This window comes from Ovis aries, chromosome 24 (assembly GCF_016772045.2).
Source record: "Ovis aries strain OAR_USU_Benz2616 breed Rambouillet chromosome 24, ARS-UI_Ramb_v3.0, whole genome shotgun sequence".
NCBI classification, from domain to species: domain Eukaryota; kingdom Metazoa; phylum Chordata; class Mammalia; order Artiodactyla; family Bovidae; genus Ovis; species Ovis aries.
In genome coordinates, this window is record NC_056077.1 from 38,222,710 (window position 1) to 38,240,071 (window position 17,362).

The following is a 17,362-nucleotide window of genomic DNA, read 5'->3' on the forward strand; positions in this document are numbered from 1 at the left end:
CATCCGTGCCCTCCACCTGGAGCAGTGGGTTCGCACAGCAGCCTATGGCTGGGTTTCCACCGCATGCCTGGCCGGGCACCTTCCTGTCCCTGTTAGGGCCAGCAGCCCATCAGAAGCTGTCACAGCCTTGGGAAGACCCCAGGCAGGCCAGGGCATTGAAGAGACAGCAGGACCCAGGTCAGCTCCCGCTGGGCCCTGTCACCAGTGTGGTCTGCGTGGTCTGGGGACAGAGGTTGGCTGCACCCACTTGACCCCGCGAGCTGCAGAAAAGGCCAGGTGTGCTGGGGGCACCTGGGTGACAGGTGTGGTGCTTCCAGGTCCCATCTCAGCCCATCTCCCACCGCAGGCGACTGCTGGTACCACATCCCGCCTCCTCCCAAACAGAGGTTGAAGCAGGTGTCCGTCGGGCACACCTCGGTGTTCGCCTTGGATGAAAATGGCAAGTGGCTTCTGATCCCCTGGGAGGAGGTTCCCTGAGCACCCCAATGAGATGAGACCAGACCATTGCCCACCAAAGCCCCAGCATGAGACCTTCATGAGCCCCGCGAGAGCTGCCAGTTTGAGGTCGGCCTCCCCACAGGCCCTCCCCAGAGTCATGCAGGGTGGGGAGCAACAGCCCCTCCCCAGGTGCTCAGGCCTGCCTGCGCCTAGGGCACGGAGCACAGCGCCACAGCCCAGGGGCATCTTCTAGATGGTGCCACCCAGGCCTGAGACTCGGAGTTCACCTGCCTGGCCTGGACCATCCCTGCCCCTTACCCCAGGCCACCTCCGAGCGGCTCTGCCCGCGCCCTTTCCTGGCCTGTCATTGTCACAGATAAGCAAGGTGAGGAGCTGGCACCCAACCTTCTTATTCCAGCCCAAGTCACTGTGTCATTTAAAGGACTCCTTGTCCTCAGGTTCTCATGCGTGGACAGAGGACGAGGGTGCCAGCCCAGCCCAGCACGAGAATGATGTAGCGGGGTGCAGGCAGGCCTGGGAGGGCAGGGCCGGCCCAGGCTGCAGGCCGATGGAGAGAGAGACCCTGCCCACCCGTCTCTCAGTCAGACCTCCCGGCCGCGCAGACCCTGCGGGGGGTCCGGACGCTCAGGGTCTCACACCAGTTTCTCACTGACGTTTCTCTCCTAGGGAACCTGTGGTACCGCCAGGGGGTCACACCCAGCCACCCGCAGGGCGACAGCTGGGAGCACGTGTCCAACAATGTGCGCCACGTGTCTGTGGGGCCCCTGGACCAGGTCTGGGGAGATGGGGATGGAGGGTGGACGCTCCCCCTGGGGGCGGGGACTAGGGGTGTCTGGTTCCCGCTCTGGTCCTCCCCACCCCCGCTGCTGTCCCCATGGACCTTGTGCCGCAAGGAGAGGGAGGGAGCAGGCTTCAGCAGGTCTCTGTTTCAGGTCTGGGTCATCGCTGACAAAGTCCAGGGGAGCCACAGCCTGAGCCGCGGAACCGTGTGTCGCCGCACGGGCGTGCAGTCCCTGGAGCCCAAGGGGCAGGGCTGGGATTATGGCATCGGGGTGAGCAGGCATTGGGCGGCTGTGCTGGCCGGGGTCTCCAGGCGCCCAGGGGTTGGGTGGGGGGGCCCTGGGCAGAGCCCCTCGAGGGACCGACCCCCTGGAGGGAAAGTCTCTGCCCCTTGACCCCCTCATGGCCCTGGGTGATTCCGTTCTCTTCTCCCAGGGGGGCTGGGATCACCTCTCCATTCGGGCCAGTACCACCAGGGCCCCTGAAAGTTCATCCCAGAAGCCAGCCAGCAAGCAGAATGGGCAGCCCCCGAGCGTGGCCTATGGCCCATGGGAGACCCCCGGCCCCGTCTGCTGCTGAGGCCGCCTCCCCTCACTGGGAGCAGCTATAGCGCTGGGTGCCAAGGACCAACATTGATGCAAAACTTCCTGTCGGAGCCGTGCTCACGCAGAACACCCCGAAACGTGGATCCGGGGGTGGCGTCACCAGGCCCAGACTCTAGAGTCCATGCAGAGAATTTGGCCTAAGGTCACGGCCGCCTCGGAGGCCCTGAAAGCCCAGAAATGTGAAACTCTGTGGACACTGCGTGTCCCCGGCCGTGGGGAGAACGTGGGGTGGGCAGTGGGAGGCCCTGTTGCCTTGGCCTCAACTACCTGCTCCCTGCTCCTCTGCCTCCTGCCTTTTGCAGCGGGAGCCTGGAGCCTTCCAGGAACACTGCCCCAGGGAAGAGGACCCAGGGAGCCCCCTCAGCCCTGGATGGCCCCAGGTGGTGTCAGGACCCTCCTCCTCCCCCAAGAAAAATGGCAGCGGGGCTCAGGATGGTTTTTCCTGGGCCCGATCAGTTCTCAGAACAGGGCTCACAAATAGGACTTCATTTCCTAAGTTAAGGAAGGGGTTGGAAATAAATGCTGGGGAGGGGTGTCATCTTCCCAGGGTGGACGGAGGACCGCCAGCCCACTGTCCAGTTGCAAGGTCAGCATCCCCAGCCCTCAGCCAGCCCTTCCCCAGGGGTGGTTGGGGCCAGGGGGCTCCTCTCAAGCCAGATCCTGTTGCAGGGGGTGGAGTGGGTATAGACCACCGGCCTGTGAGAGGAGCCTGGAGGCGGCAGGCCTGAGCCTAGGCCTAGGGAGGCACCCCCCCACCCTGCCCCCAAGCGACCCCACTCCCAGTGTACAGCTGCTTTTTATCAGAAAAAGGGTGTACTTGAAGCCTCAAGTCGGCCTCCCACAACCAGGTGATTTGATTCGTCCGAACCCACGTCCCATCTCTGCGTATATTGAGACCCTGACGAGCCAACTCCATTGGCCACCCCGGTAGGCCCGCTGGAAGGGCTCAGCTGTACGCTGTTCTGCCTCGTGTTTGCTGCCCAGAAGCTGACTCCCCGGGGGGCACTGGAGGAAAGCTGGCGGCCCCTGCCAGGTTGCCTCAAAGTGAGCCCAAGAGGCGGGAGTTGGGGGGCAGCACGGGGAAAGCTCGTGAAGGGTCAGCACCCTCTTATCTGTTTACACTCAAGTTGTCAAGTCTCTCCAAGTGGGCATCACGGCTGCTTCCACGGTGGCACCTGTTGCTCTGCTGTGAATTGCTGGTTCTCCAGGGTGCCCATTCCACCCCAGCTCAGCATCACTGAACCATCTCGATTCCTTGGATGCTTTATTCAATAAAAACTTAATGCCAGAATGTCAAGGACATGATAATTTTTTTTTTTTTTTACTGCTACCACTATGATTAAAACAACTCCCCACCCACTTGAGCATGGGGCAAAGGCACCAGTCACCCCATGGGACCGTTTATTTTGGCTTCATTAGTATCTGAAGAGGCCATTAAGAAAAATGAAAGCAAACTGGGGTCATTTAAGAAACATTTTCACCATGACTACAGCGGGGCCACTGGCCGTTCAGTCCCAGGTAGGTTTTCCCCACTGCAAGCTGCAGTTCTGGATTCTCTGTGCCCTGAGCTCACGCAGGTCTGGTCTGCCGGCGGGTCTGTGGCCCCAGGTGCCAGCCCCGGGCTCAGAATGTGCGACTCTCCCATGTCAGGAAACACAGCCTGGGAGGGCCAGGCCAGGTGTCCTCGCAGGTTCAGCCTGGGCTTGGAGTCCAAGTTGAGGGTCGATGGAGCAGACCCACCAGCAGGCTCGCCCAGCCCCCTCCCCATATCATATTCAACAGTCCGAATCTGGACCGGGACCTTCCGGGCCCCTTTGTGACATGGCCACGGGGCAGGCAGGTGCGCTCTGCCCTTGGAGGAGACGACAGGGCCCTGGAGACCCTTTGGGAAGCAGATGCCAGTTTGGGACAGAGTCACAAAGGCTCTCGCCCTGCAAGGTGGTGACCCACAGACCCCTGGTCACCAGGTGTGACCTCCTGAATGGAGCCTCTGCTGGGCTGCCCCCACCCCCATGCTTTCGGCTCAGTCGCTGGCTCATTCAGCAAGTTCAGGGACCAGCTGAGCCCGCCCTGGCCTCCTCAGCCAGAAAAGAGCCTGTAGGCTTGTGGTTCTCCCCGTCCCGTGTTCCAGGCGGCCCTGCCACCCACAGCAGGGGCACAGGGGCCCCATCTGTCCCCAGCTTGCAGTCGCCCTCGACGTCAGCACGCACTGGTGGACCCCCTGACCACTGACCTTCCTGAGTGGCCTCCCCTGGGGGACAAGCCAGGTGCACCTGGGGTCCGTCCTCACCCATGCTGAAGGTCCGCTGGGGCGAGTGGCCAGGGCTGGACCAGGCCTCCCCGGGCGGGCCTTCCAGAGGGCCTGGCCCTGGGGCCCAGCAGTGGCCAGGCGGCGGGGCTGGGATGGGGGTGTCCAGCTGGCGGATGACCTGGAAAATTGGGACTGAAGCCCCTAATGGCTGTTTCCAGGGGCACCACCTGATGCCCTTGATGCAGCCAGGGCTGATGCCAAGACGGGCAGGACATGAAGCGGCTGAGGCCCGGACAGTCAGGGCTGGGAGGCTGATCCCGTCCATTGGTGAGGGGTCCTGGGCTGTGGCCACCCCACCCCTAGCTAGGCTCAGCCCCTACCCACAGTGCCCACAAGCAGCCTGGCCCCGGGGGGCTCTAGGCCAGCTCCAGCCTTTCTGCAGCCCCTGTGGGTGGGGTGCCCGCCTGAGGGCCGCCCCGTCCCCTCCCCAGGCTGGCCCTGGGCAACCAGACAGGGGAGATGAGCTGCCAGGGCTGAGAGCAGAGTCACCCAGGCCCTCAGGGCCGGCGAGGCAGGAACACCACAGGAGGAAGCATGGCCCGAGGCGGCCAAGACCTGCCAGGCCACCCAGGCCCGCCTTTGAGGAGCACCCGGCGGGGGAGGGGAGCCCCGCGGCCCCACACGGGCCCCCAAGCACAGCCAGGACCCAGGAATATCCTGAAGTCTGTCAGACCTCTGTCTGCCCAGACCCCTGTCTGCCACAGACAGGACCACAGATTCAACAGCGAGCGGCAGACCTGGGGGGACCCTGAAGGAGGCGGGGGGACAGACCCTCCACCTGCAGGGGGAGACCCCCGACCGCTCCGGGGAAACAAGGCCTGAGCAGCCTCTGTCTCTGCTCTCCCACCTGGCCCTGTCTCCAGAGCCCTCAGCACCCTGCCGGCCGCAGACCCTCCACAGTCAAGAGCCCCCACCCGGGAGGAGGGAGCAGAGACCCCCGGCCCTCTAGCCAGACAGGCTCCCTTTAGAATCAGTGGGAAGAAACCTGAAGGGCTTCCACCTACAGACGCTGAACTAGAGGCTCCAAGCACCTCCATGCAGCCCCAGTCCCCTCTAGGTCATGCGCTTTGTTTGCTCCGTGCCTCAGTTTACCCAGGATGCGGAGGCTGTGGTGTGGGTCGGGGGAAACCCCCTCCCTGGGCCCCTGGTCTCAGCAGTAACTGGGGAACTTACCCAAGCCACCCTGTACATGGAATCTCCCTTTGCCTGGGGAGAGCGGGAGTGATGAGGATTCAGTGACCAAGGCCGGCCCGCTCCTGCCTACACGATGAAAAAGCAGGTCCTGGGACCTGGAGGAGCTTTGGGCCTTGTGATGTCCAGAGTGGCGGCCTGGACCAGGCCACGATTCACCCAGCCTTGTCCTGGGGGGCTGGCGCGGGTCCGGGGAGGTGCTCAGCATCGGGGGCCCGAGCCCTGGGCGTGGAGGGCCGGGGCCCGGGCAGCGCGCTAGGAGCCCTCGCGGAAGCTGTGGATCTGGGTGGAGTATTTCTGCAGGTGGCCCTCCGGCGGGGCCTCGGCGGCTACAAGCGTGCCACCGGCAGCCTGCTGCTGCTGCTGATAGTGCTGGTAGAGCTTGGGGCCCGGCCCGTCCAGGCCCGGGAGGCGGCCGCTGGACATGGTCAGGATGGTGGCGGTCAGCGACTTGATGTAGTTCTTGGCCAGTGTGAGGGTCTCAATTTTGGAGAGCTTCTTGTCGGCGCGCACGTGTGGGATGACCTCGCGCAGCGCCTGGAAGGCGTTGTTCAGCTTGTGCATGCGCTGTCGCTCCCGCTCGTTGCTCTCCAGCCGCCGCTGGACGCTGCTCTCCCGCCGGCCCCCCGGCCCCGGCCGCCGGCGCCCGCCCTCCGCCCGCGCCCCCTGAGCCCGCGCCATCCGGCTCCGCAGAGCCTTGGTCGCGTCCGGCCCACCCGAACCCGGCGGTGGCCTGTCGGGCGTCCGCTCCCCCGGGGTGGCTTCTGGGTCTTGTGGAGGTGCCCGGCGCCGGGGTGGCCGACTCTTGGTCTTCATGGCTCCAGACTAGTTGTCCTGCAGGTGGTGGCTCTCAGAGGAAGCGGGCCTTTGGAGCTGAAATCCAGAACACAGGCCACCCTGCAGTCACTCAGCAGGCCAGGGGACATTCAACAGCAGCTGACCGACCACTCATTGCACAGTGACCCCTGAGTCCCATTCACCTCGCGGCGCTGAGATGACCCCACCCCACCCCCACCCCCGGAGCCCCGCTAGACCTCACATTGACCCCTCAGGCGTTTTCCTGATCTTGTGGGAGACACGCTTTGCTCCTAGGCCTTTCTCAGGCCCCATGCCCCTCACTGCCGCCTGAGGGCCTCCTGAGCTTAGGTGGCCGGTTGACACTCTGCTGAGACCACCCAGAGGTGCAGCCTCTCCGCCAGAGGCTACGCTGCCTCCTGCTTGCCCGGATGGCCAGACAGCAGCTCGGCCCCACCATGCTCGCCGTCCTGCCCCCAAGACGTCACACACGCAGGGACACTGGTGCCCGAATGGCTGTGGACCTGAGGCGGCTGTCGGGAGGGAGGTCAGAGGTGGACGGTGGCCAGAGGCCGCAGCAGTCCCCAGGCTCACCACGGGGATGGACGGCCGCGGCCCCGGGGGGTGGGGGCGCTGCAGACCCGGACCCCCGACTCAGGTTTTTCCCGCCAGTCACCACCCCGGGTCCTGTCCCAGGGTCCTCTCCCCGCCGCCCCACCCGCACCCCCACCCCCGTTACCTGGGGATCCGCGGCCGCACGCGCTGGGGCTGCCCACGGGGGACAAGGACACGTCGCTTTAGGCGCCCCGGGCGGGGCGGCGGCCGCATGTAAATGAGCCCGCGGGGCGGGCGCGGGGCGGGGCCGGAGTCCGTGCGTCCCGCCCGGCTGCGGGGGCGGGGGCGCACCTGCGGGCCGGGAACCCGCGGCCGCCTCCCGGCTCGCCCGGCCCGGCCCGGCCCGGCCCGGCCCAGAGGAGCTCTGGCCTCCGCAGCCCGGCCCGCGGGTCGGATGGGAGCCCGAGGCCTCGCCGCGAGCCCGCCCGAAGGGGGAGCACCCGGCCGTGGCGCTGTGAGCCAAAGTCAAACTCGTGGGAGCAGCCGTTTGGCAGTAATGCTAGGGTCCCCAAAAGGCCGCGGCCGCCGCCCTGATAGAACAGCAGCCCCGACGCCCCCGCGCGCTCACCCCACGTTTCGGGAGGACCCCCGCGGCACCCCGGGCTGCGGACCCGCCCCCCGCCAGGCCCGCGGCGCCGGCCCAGGTGCTAGGGGACGGAAGCTGCCCGGGGGCACCTACTCCGCCGCCGGTGGGCGGATCACCGGGCAACAACTGGTCAGCGGTTTTCCTTCGGAGGTCTCCGGGGGCGCAGCCGCTTGAGGTCAAAACTGGCTGCCACCTACCTGCTCTGCTTAATCGCCCTTGGCCTCAGCTTCCTCACCTTTGACTGGCAGCACTAAAAGGTGTTAACGGCAGCAACTGCTCAGGGGTTCCTGGGGGCTGAAGGGAGGCAGCCGGAGGGCGAGTGGTACCCACAGTGGCACTCGGCGTGGGCTACCAGCCCCTCCCGGACTCGGGCCCTGCAGGCCCAGGGTCGCCGCTGTCCCCGCACGTCGGGGACAGAGTCCCTCGCTGCCCTTCCTGGGCTCTCTGAATGGGGGTTCACAGGCCTCGTCCATCTACCTCCCCAGGGCCACTCCGCAGTTGATGTAACCTGAACCAACCGGGGGCCAGACCCCTGTTTCGGTACAAGGAGGCTGACTTCCCAGCTGGTGGCAGCTCGGACCAGGACATTAAGAGGGGGCCACTCAGGGCGGTTCTGAGCTGATTAGCCACTGGGCTTATTAGAGCTCCATAGAGGCTGGATCTCCGAAATTAAAATGCTTCTGAAGTTCATCCATAAGTGCAAACACCTTGAATTACAGATACTTTACAGCAATGCAAACACTATGCGCCTGTCCCCCAGTGACTATACAAATCTCGCTCTAGGGAGGGTGGAAGGGGCTGGGTTTAGGTCTGGCACAGCAGAGGGCATCCTGTCTCTAGGGACTAGGGCAGCAAGGGACCCAGGGCTTCAGGTTCCCAGCATCCTCCAGGGCAGGGCCAGGCCACCCACCTCGGGACTCATACAGTGGAACACACAGAATCGGTGCAGCAACAGAGTTTATAAATATATAACTATATTTATTTTGAATATTAAATAGTTTTTAAATTACAAGCAATTTATTTGAATCACACTATGCATCAATATACAGTAAAAATCTTACAATTTAAAAATGTACACAATTTAAACTCAAAGTTCATTAACTTGTTATATTGCCGTGAACCTCTTACAACTGAGTCTAAGCACAACAGTGAAACCTTGGAGGTGGGACAGCCCTGCGGGGCGCCGGCAGCTGGGATGAAGCAGTGGCTACGCACATCGGGCTGTGATTGCCATCTGTCTGTGCCTGTGCCAACCTGAACTTAACTGTGTTCCAGCCATTCACATAACAGGTTGTTGGTGATTCAATACTGTCAACACATCTTTTGAGAATTCACTTTTATAACTAAAGAGAGCTTTCCTTTTCGAGAGCCAAAACTTGAGCCAAACCCGCCCCCTCCCCCCTTACCACTTAGGAACATGTTTCTGAGGTTTTAAATCGGAAGTAACTGTGTACACCCACTCTTGTTTTAAGGCTACCTCTCAGAAGGCTAATCCTCTGAAGCCCATGGTGACGAAGCCCCCGGTGACAAAGCCCCCATCTGCAGCCTCACACACGGTTCACTTCTGGAACTTTCAGAAAACCAGGAGCTGCCTCTCTCGCCCCCGGGCCCTCAGGACAAACATGCCGTAAGTCATTAACCCCAGAGACACCCCATGGGAGGTGGTGATAAAAGGAAGAGGTTTTGAAAGGCGTTTTATGGCAGCAAGACAGAGAAAAAGACTTTTCTGAGATAAATCCATTTCCATAGAAACAATCGCCTGCACATTTAAAAATAGAACAGATGGGCTCTGTTCTCCATTCAGCCTCCTGGAGCTTCTTCAGCCTCAAGATGAACAGCTTCTCACCCAGACATGCAGACGGGTCTCAGGAGGATCTGGGGGGAGCACTTTTCCCACCCTTCTCTTTCCGGCTTGTGACTGAGTCACTGGATAACACAAGTTAACACCTAGCTAGGAAGGAGGTGAAGGATAGATTATCGTGGGGTTTAAGACATGTGAACTCCACCAAAGTAAGAGATCCCAAAGGAGGTCAGGAAATACTGTTGTGAACCAGGTATGATGAACCTCACCGACATCGTCTCGAGAATTCCACCGATGTTTTTCCACTGCGTAACTGAGAACAGGAGTGGTTTAGAAACCCACTACTGGTAACCAACTGAGTAAAACGAAACTGAATCAAACAGCAAAGCATGTGCTGACATCTCAAAAATGGGCTGAAAATTTTAATCTACATAATTTCCTGTACATCATTTCCTGTGTATTGCTTGAGATTTTTCAGAAGAACATGTTAATTCACGTGTTTATTATAAATATAAAGTCTTCCCAACCATGCAACACCACACTAAGACCTACTATTCCAACCCTGCCCCCACCCCCTCGTATAAAATGTTTTTGGCAATTTATGAGTGATACAGACCTTAAATTAAAATGGGAATTACGTTGTTAAAATCTCCTTAATCGTACTGAAAAATGTACAGCCCCAAAGAATCAATAAATTTACCCTGGGCTGACTGTATAAGACTATATATACTATGGATCTGCTTGATTTTAGTCATTAGAGCTGAACTCCTTAAACCTATAATTTAAAAAAAAAAAAAACATAAACTAGTGTAATTGCGTCTCATTTTTCTTTCAACCAAGATTGGTAGATGTAAAAATTCAGAACACACAGGAAGTCTCCATAGCAAGAAATTAAGAGTTACAACAGTTTTGGCAAAATTACCTCCTAATGCCCTGTTAGCTGTCTTTTCGACACACGCGCCCCCAGGTCCAGCTTGGCAGTATGCCGGGCTCACACGGGGGAGGGGAGGGGCGCTCCCGCCACCCGGAGTTGGCCTGCTCTGGAAAGTTATTGCTAGTATAAAAAGGGAGCAAGCCCGACTTGATAACGAAGGTCACGACGTACTACAGAAACTCTCGCCAGTGGACACAGCTGCATCGGGGCCCGACACCCTGCCCACAGCCCAAGGCCTGGAGGGTCGGCCCGGCGTCGTGCTAACACCAGGGAAGGACGTCAACAAGGAGACCCCCAGGGGAGCGGCCAGCGTGCGGGGCCCATGCTCCGGGGCTCCCCTGCCCACATGCCAGCCTCCCTCCGCACCGGTTGCCATGCTGCAGGCAAAGCAGAACTCAAGGACCGAAGGGTGAGGTCCACTTTTTGCCACGAACGCCGGGCTCTGGCCAACACCACGGCACTGCACTGGACGGGCTTGGTCCTTTCAGAGCAAGGGGAGAACCGGGGGCTTAACACAGAAGGGAGGGGTCAGTGCAGGTGAGCCCAGGGTGACGGCCACTCGGGCCGCCCCAGGCCCCAACAGGGAGGACACGCTGCCTGCGGCGGCTCCCCGGTGTCCCGTGTCCCCCCTCACAGTCGAGGGGTGTAGTGAGTACCCATGGTTCCAGGCACCAGCCTCACCCGGGCAAGACGTGATCCGGACTGGCTCTGGGGGCTGTGAGCAGCTCAACACCTCAAGTGCACAGACAGGAGGAGCCCAGACAGGCCTTGGCTCCCAGAGCCCTTCGTGGAGCAGCTTCTGTGGCCCTGAAGGCAGGCGTGACCACAGGGGCCCCGGGCCACCGCCACCTGCACTGCTTAAACCCAACACAGGGGACTCAGGCCCCAGCAGGGAAGGCGCTGGACGTGCCAGCTGCAGCCGGCTCTGGGAACCACCCATGATTTGTACCAAGAGGGTTTTCTGAAAGGCGGGGGAGGGGCAAGTGGGAGAATCATACAGGGGGCTGCAAGACCCGTCAGCTCCTCAGAGAAGCCTCATCTGTAACAGGGACAGACCACCTTATAGAGAACAGACAGAGATGTGTTTCATTCAATCAACGAAACAGCGCAGTCTTTTCCGACTCATCAAAAATATTTCCTATAAGAACATAAAATACTAACATTCAGAATCATTTATCATTTACGAAAGAGTACCATATGTACAATTCCAACAATTTCTAAAGACAACATAACACTCAAAATACTTAAGCTTTACGAGTACCATGCAGAGCAAACAAACTATAAAACAGAAGAAAAAAAAATCAAACTAGTGGATAGCACCAGCTTGACCTGCCTTATTTTCCTTGAATAATTTAAGATTCTGTACAGTATCAGGAACTCTTAGGACATTTATCCACAGTGCAATTACAGAAAGCAATTAGTGATTTCTTTAAAAACAATAAATATGGCTCACTGGTGCCATTCCCCTTGTGGTCCGCAGGGCCCTGCACACGGACGGGACACACAGGTGTGGATGCGGAGGACACTCCACGTGGGAACCGGAAGCCACCTGGAGCCCACAGCCCCCACGTCGGCCCTTCCAGTGGGCAGGGGAGGCCTGGGTGGCAGCCGGTGCAGGAGAACTGGCCGGGCGCCGGCGGCCTCGTCCTGGCCCGGGACACTGCCGCCAGAACAACCTGGGTCCGAGGGGCCTAGGCATTGCCTAGTCTTTCTCTCCGTCTTCGCTGCTTCCTAGGAGAGAGCAAGCAAAGCTGGGTTTTTAAACAGATCATCAAAGGTAAAAATAGCATGGATGGCGTCTGATCTTCGCTGCAGAAAGAGGAACTGAAGCCAAAAGGGCGGCCCCCAGCCACCTGCCCGGCTGCCCTCGGCACCTGCGGGTGCTCCGGCTGACACGTGTGCGCACTCACACGCGGCTCCGTGTCAGGGCTCGGGGCCCCGAACATCTGCCCCGGCAGAGCAGGGGTGACGGCTGCTATCTAATCAGCACAGCGCGGCCGGGGACAAACAAGCGGTCTTTGTGTTTCAGAGTTATTGTTTGATCTGCAGACACCACATCAGAAAGTCTACCTACTAACCGCTATCTTCCGATCTAGCCGTGGGGGAGAAAAAGCTCCATATGCCCAGCGACCACCCCACGGGCCCTGCCCATTCCCCCTGCCTCCTGGTGTCACGCAAAGACCAGGACATAATGGTAAAATCAACATTCCCAGGGCAGGGCCCCAGTGCGTTTGGGCTCAAGGCCAACATCACAGCTAAGTGTTCTTCAGAGCCCTTCCCTTGGCGGGGGGAGAGACGGGAGCTGACAGCAAGGGAAAAGGGAGAAGAAAGGGGGGAGCAGCTCTGGTCCCCCGGCCCAGTGGGGCAGAGCCAGCAGGAAGCGGAGGACAGGCCCCGGAGCACGGGGCTGTGAGCCCTTCAGAGGGATCTGCACGACGCTCCCGGGGACGCCGGGACAGCCCCTCAGCCAGGCCGCCGCCCCAGCACCTCGGCCTCCTCACCTCCCTGCTCCATGTCCGAATCTGTGAGGTGCGTGAGCGAGAAGCTGGCGATGCTGGCGGGGGTGATGGAGAACCTGGAGTAGGGGGCTGCGTGCGGCCAGCTGGGCTCCGCGCTGCGGGGCGGCGGCGGGGAGAAGTACTTGGAGGTCTGAAGCGCCGGCTTGGAGCTGAGGAGGTGACTCGTCCTTGACAGGAAAGGGTCTGGGGAGAAGTCGTCGTCCCACTCGAAGCCTCCGCCTGCAAGTAAGCCAGGACTCACCCTCCTCTCCCCGCCCAGGAGCGGAGCACGGGGAGGGGCCCACAGACCACCCTGGGCGCCCGCGCAGGCCGGCCCCCGCCCGGGTCAGGGGGGTCCCTGAAAGCGGTATGTGGGGCCATCCTCAGGAACAGTTCACACCCCGCGGATCTTCCGCTGCGTTCTGAGCCAGCCCCCCGAGTGCGGTACCTTCTTCGTCGGTGGAGCTCTCGGAGTTCAGGCCCCGGCTCAGGTGCGGGGAGCCTGCCGCCGGCGCGGGGCTGCTCCGCTCCGGGCTGCGTGCGGCTCCCCCACAGTGGCCCAGCTCTTTGGTCGGGGTTTCCTGAAAAACCCAACACAAGTCCCGTCGGCCCACGCCTGCTCTCGGGGGCGGGCTGAGCAGCTGTGACCCGTGCCTCCCACCCTGGGGCAGGCGGGGGCGAGCCCACACCCCTTCCCTCCCGCTGGACAGGCTCGGAAACCCCCGCAGACACATCAAGTGGCTCCAGGAGGCGGAGGAGGGCAGTGGGCAGGGCGAGGAGGACGCTGGAGTGAGGACACCAAGCCTGCCTGCCCACCGCACCCCCGACACTTGGGTTCTGGCTCCAGATGCAGAAGGGGGTTTTTTGATGCTCAGAAAAGAGAGGAAATTCCAGATTTTTCTCTTTCCCCCGTCTCTTGCTCCCACCACCGGCTACCCCGGGGCCTGCGATCCAGAGGGCAGTGAGCTTCGTCTAAAGCTGGAGGAGCAGGCGGGAGCAGAGGGCAGGGGAACCCTCACCCCCGCTGCCTTTCCCCCCGGTCCTCTGGTCTCGCAGCCACACAGGGCAGTGTAGTAACCCAAATCCCATGCTCTGGCAGGAGAACCAAAAAGAGGAGGCCCAAGACACGGGACGGCCCAGGGGCTCCACAGGGAGCAGGGGGCTCAGCCCGGCTGCGCAGGGCAGGCCTGACCCCAAGCAGCTCACCAGGCTTTGGTGGTGGAACTGCGGGGGGACCACTGCCAAGGCCCAGTCTGGCCAAGGGGCGGTACACGCCCAGGACAGGCTCACAGCACGGCAAAGGCTCTGAAAGGGGACCCCAGACCCAGGGAGGCTGAGTGGAACTCGCGACTTGAACCCAACTGGGTCAATGCCTTCTAGCACGAAAATATCTACATTCTCCACAGAGTCTATAAACAAGACAAAGAATCGGATAATGAAAAAATACAAGGTACAATCGAGAGTCACTCAGCAAACAAAGAATAAGGAAAACCTGGATTTACAGGAGAAAGGACAACCAGCAGATGCCAGCCAAGACATCCTTAGATGCTAGGATTACCTGAAGAAGACTGTTATAAACGCGCCCCCATACAGTAAGGGAAAACACTCAGGAAGTGAATGGGAACGTCTCAGCAAGAAGAGTGTAAAAATAACAGAATGCACATTTTGGAATAGAAAAATACAATCATCAAAATTTAAAACTTCACTGCTGCTGCGGCTTCGTCGCTTCAGCCGTATCCGACTCTGTGTGACCCCGTAGACGGCAGCCCACGAGGCTCCCCTGTCCCTGGGATCACTAGCTGGACTCAACAGCAGGATGGAGGTCAGAGAGGACATGATGTGCGCATGTGATCCTCAGAAACGATCCAACCTGAACAGCAGCGAGAACAGAGACTGGAGGGGAGAGGGGATGGAGCCTCAGGGCCTCCAGACTAGTTGTTTGGTCACTAAGTCGTGTCCAGCTCTTTTGCGACCCCATGGCCTGTAGCCCGCCAGGCTCCTCTGTCTGTGGGGTTTCCCAGGCAAGAATACTTGAGTGGGTTACAATTTCCTCCTCCAGGGGATCTTCCCAAACCAGGGATCGAACTCACATTTCCTGCATTGGCAGGCAGGTTCTTTACCACTGAGCCATCAGGGAAGCGCCTATATGAGAGAGACCAAAACGTATAACATTGGAGTCCCAGAGACAGAGTGGTATAAAATAAAATATATATATACATAAAATATATATGTGTATGTAAGAAATAATGCCTGGGAACTTCTGAAACCTGCTGAAAGACACAAAACTACGCGTTCAGAAAGCTCTATAATCTTAAAATGAAACAGAGAAATCTATGCCTGTAATCCAGAAACCCATAATCATACTCCTGAACGACAAAGACTCCTGAGGGCAGTCAGAGACGATGCTGAAAGGAAACACTGTGGCCTGAGGAGTCCATGCTCAGGAAAAATATCCTTAAGAAATGAGTGTGAAATACAGAGACTCTCAGGTGAAGAAAAACCAGGGGAATTTGTGGGGGGAAAAAAAAAGCCAAACAAACAGAAGGGAAATGATAACAAAAAGGAAGCTGGAACGTAAGGAATGGACAAAGAACAGTGGTAACTACCTGAGTGAATATAACCCTATTCCTCTTCAGTTTCTTAAAGCATGTTTGATGACTGGAAGTAAAGCAGAGAGTGCTGTGTGATGGGGTGTTCAATGAATAAACATAAGACACTCTGGACCACTTGAAGAAAAGGTCTAGGAGAGGACGAAGGGCCAACAGAGCACGGAAGTTCCTACATTCCACTTGAAATGGTAAAACACCGATTCTAAGGAGGTCGTGAAATGTACGTACATTGTAACCCCAAGAATATTCCAGAAACTACACGTAAAGAAGATATATAGTAAAAAATGCAATAAATAAAAGATAAGACTAAAAACTGTTCCGATTACCAAAAGGAAAGCAAAAGAGAAGGAGACAATGAAGAACCAGTGGGACAAACAGGAACACTGAATAAAGCAGTGGACCTCTGTCCAAACTTGAATAATCCTATTAGACGTACGTGGCCTAAAAATACCAAGTAAAAGACAAAAGGGAGGAGGAAATGGCAACCCACTCCAGGATTCCTGCCTGGGAGATCCGGACAGAGGCGTGTGTCGGGCTCAGGCCACGGGGCCACAGGGGGTTGCACGTGACCTGATGACCAAACAACGAACAAAACGGCGACAAGCTTCAGAAGAGACTTTAGAAGCCGCCTAACCGTGCTATTCAGAAGAAGCTCCTGTTAACTACAAGGATGCAGGGGTGTACAGAGACGGAAGAACAGCGACAGCATGCAATCACTAACCAAAAGAAAGCCGGAGCAGCGCTATGACTATCAGACGAAGGAATAAAGAATGACGTCACGGGATGACAGAAAGGGCAGTTCACCAGGATACAATGATTTTAAACGTGTATGCAGCTAACAAGAGGATGAGAAACAGACGCAGCAAAAATGGACAGAAATGAAAAGAGAAACAGACAAATCCGTAATCACAGCCAAAGACTTCAACGAGTACTTCTCACTCAGGAAGAGAACAAGCAGAAACATCAGCAACAGTGCAGGAGAAAGGAACCAAGACCACGTGACATTTAGAGCAATCCGCCCACCAGAGGTGAAACACACATTCTCAGGTGCACATGGACCCTTTACCAGGATGGACCACATTCTGGCTCTGCAAACGGAACAACACATATGAAGGAATTAAAACCCTACAAAACATGTTCTCTGAACAAAACAGATTATACCAGAAATCAGTAACAGAAAGGTTAAAAAAAAAAACACCCTCCAACCCCTGAAAATTAATTAGTATTTTTTAAAATACATAATCCTTGGGTCAAAGGGAAAGTCTCAAGGAAAATCAGAAAATATTTTGAATGAAAAACGCAACTTATTGCATTAAATGTTAACAACAGAACAAAAAAAAGGTCTCAAATTCCTTGCTTCTACTCTAAGAGTCTAGAAAAAGAGCAAAATAAATCCAAAGCAAGCAGAAGACACAAGATAAAATAGAAATTGATAAAATTAAAAAGAAAACAAAGGAAAATATTCCATGAAACCAAAAGCAGTTCTTCAGAGAGAGATCAATAAATCTGCACAATCTCTTCCCAGACGAGGAGGGAATACAGCTCTGACCCCTGACTGATGCCCGTGGGGCGAGGGCACTGATTCCTGCACAGCTGAGGATCCACCTGTAACTGTACCATTGCCCCTTGATATCCAAGGTTCCACATTCACAGACTCAACCAATCTTGGATCGTGTAGTATTTGGTAGGTGTTTAGTGAAAAAACCCACATGTAAGTGGACCCACACCGTTCAAACCTGTGTTATTCAATCGACTGTGACTTTTCAGCTCGCTTTATGAGACCAGCATTACCTTGACACCAAACCAAAGACGGCACCAGACTAGAGTCAGCCAAGTAGTAAAACACCCCCCAAAATTACAGACCAATATGCAGACCTCATGAAATCCTCAACAACATAACCAGCAAATTAAATCCAGCAAATCAAACATGTAACAAGAATACCTTACAACCAAGTGGGCTTTACTTTCCAGGAATGCAAGGCTCATTAAATATTGAAAAATCAATCAATGTTATGTAAACCCTCTACTGAACACCGTCCTGGAAGGACACTGCTAGGAAGCTAGTGTAATAAGGTAAGAAAAAGAAATGAAAGAGATACAGTTTGCAAAAAATACACAAACCTGTTCCTATTTGCAGGCAACATGCTTGATTGTGTAGAAAACCACAAGGAATTTGAA

The 17,362-nt window shown here is 57.4% G+C and overlaps 3 protein-coding genes across 11 annotated transcripts in view; 1 reads left to right on the forward strand and 2 right to left on the reverse strand.

The window, feature by feature from the left end:
- TECPR1 (tectonin beta-propeller repeat containing 1) overlaps window positions 1-3,135 on the forward strand; it is a 28,719-nt gene extending 25,584 nt beyond the window's left edge. For 4 of the 7 annotated variants that reach the window (XM_042240702.1, XM_027961127.2, XM_042240703.1 and 1 more), the window contains exons 22-25: window positions 347-439; window positions 1,126-1,232; window positions 1,392-1,511; window positions 1,675-3,135. In XM_042240702.1, the coding sequence (XP_042096636.1) occupies window positions 347-439; window positions 1,126-1,232; window positions 1,392-1,511; window positions 1,675-1,818 (464 nt within the window). In that variant the 3' untranslated portion in view covers window positions 1,819-3,135. Of the gene's footprint in view, window positions 1-317; window positions 440-1,125; window positions 1,239-1,391; window positions 1,512-1,674 lie in introns of those variants that run through there. The other 3 variants (XM_042240706.2, XM_042240705.1, XM_042240707.1) reach the window with 3 other exon arrangements.
- Window positions 3,136-3,228: 93 nt separating this feature from the next.
- On the reverse strand, window positions 3,229-6,940 carry BHLHA15 (basic helix-loop-helix family member a15). The gene is made up of 2 exons (XM_027961129.2): window positions 6,881-6,940; window positions 3,229-6,219 (listed from the first exon to the last, which is right to left on the reverse strand). Exon 2 carries the CDS (start codon window positions 6,160-6,162, stop codon window positions 5,602-5,604), a length of 561 nt encoding a protein of 186 aa, XP_027816930.1. The 5' UTR covers window positions 6,163-6,219; window positions 6,881-6,940; the 3' UTR covers window positions 3,229-5,601.
- A 1,356-nt stretch (window positions 6,941-8,296) lies between these two features.
- LMTK2 (lemur tyrosine kinase 2) overlaps window positions 8,297-17,362 on the reverse strand; it is a 75,136-nt gene continuing 66,070 nt past the window's right edge. For all 3 annotated transcript variants that reach the window (XM_042240708.1, XM_042240709.1, XM_027961881.2), the window contains 3 exons: window positions 13,024-13,156; window positions 12,579-12,815; window positions 8,297-11,808 (listed from right to left, as the gene is read on the reverse strand). In XM_042240708.1, coding sequence (XP_042096642.1) covers window positions 11,780-11,808; window positions 12,579-12,815; window positions 13,024-13,156 — 399 coding nt within the window. In that variant the 3' untranslated portion in view covers window positions 8,297-11,779. The remainder of the gene's footprint in view (window positions 11,809-12,578; window positions 12,816-13,023; window positions 13,157-17,362) is intronic.

Bases quoted from the DNA above. Each gene is read 5' to 3' on its own strand.
- BHLHA15 (XM_027961129.2), bottom strand. From the start codon at position 6,162: ATGAAGACCAAGAGTCGGCCACCCCGGCGCCGGGCACCTCCACAAGAC.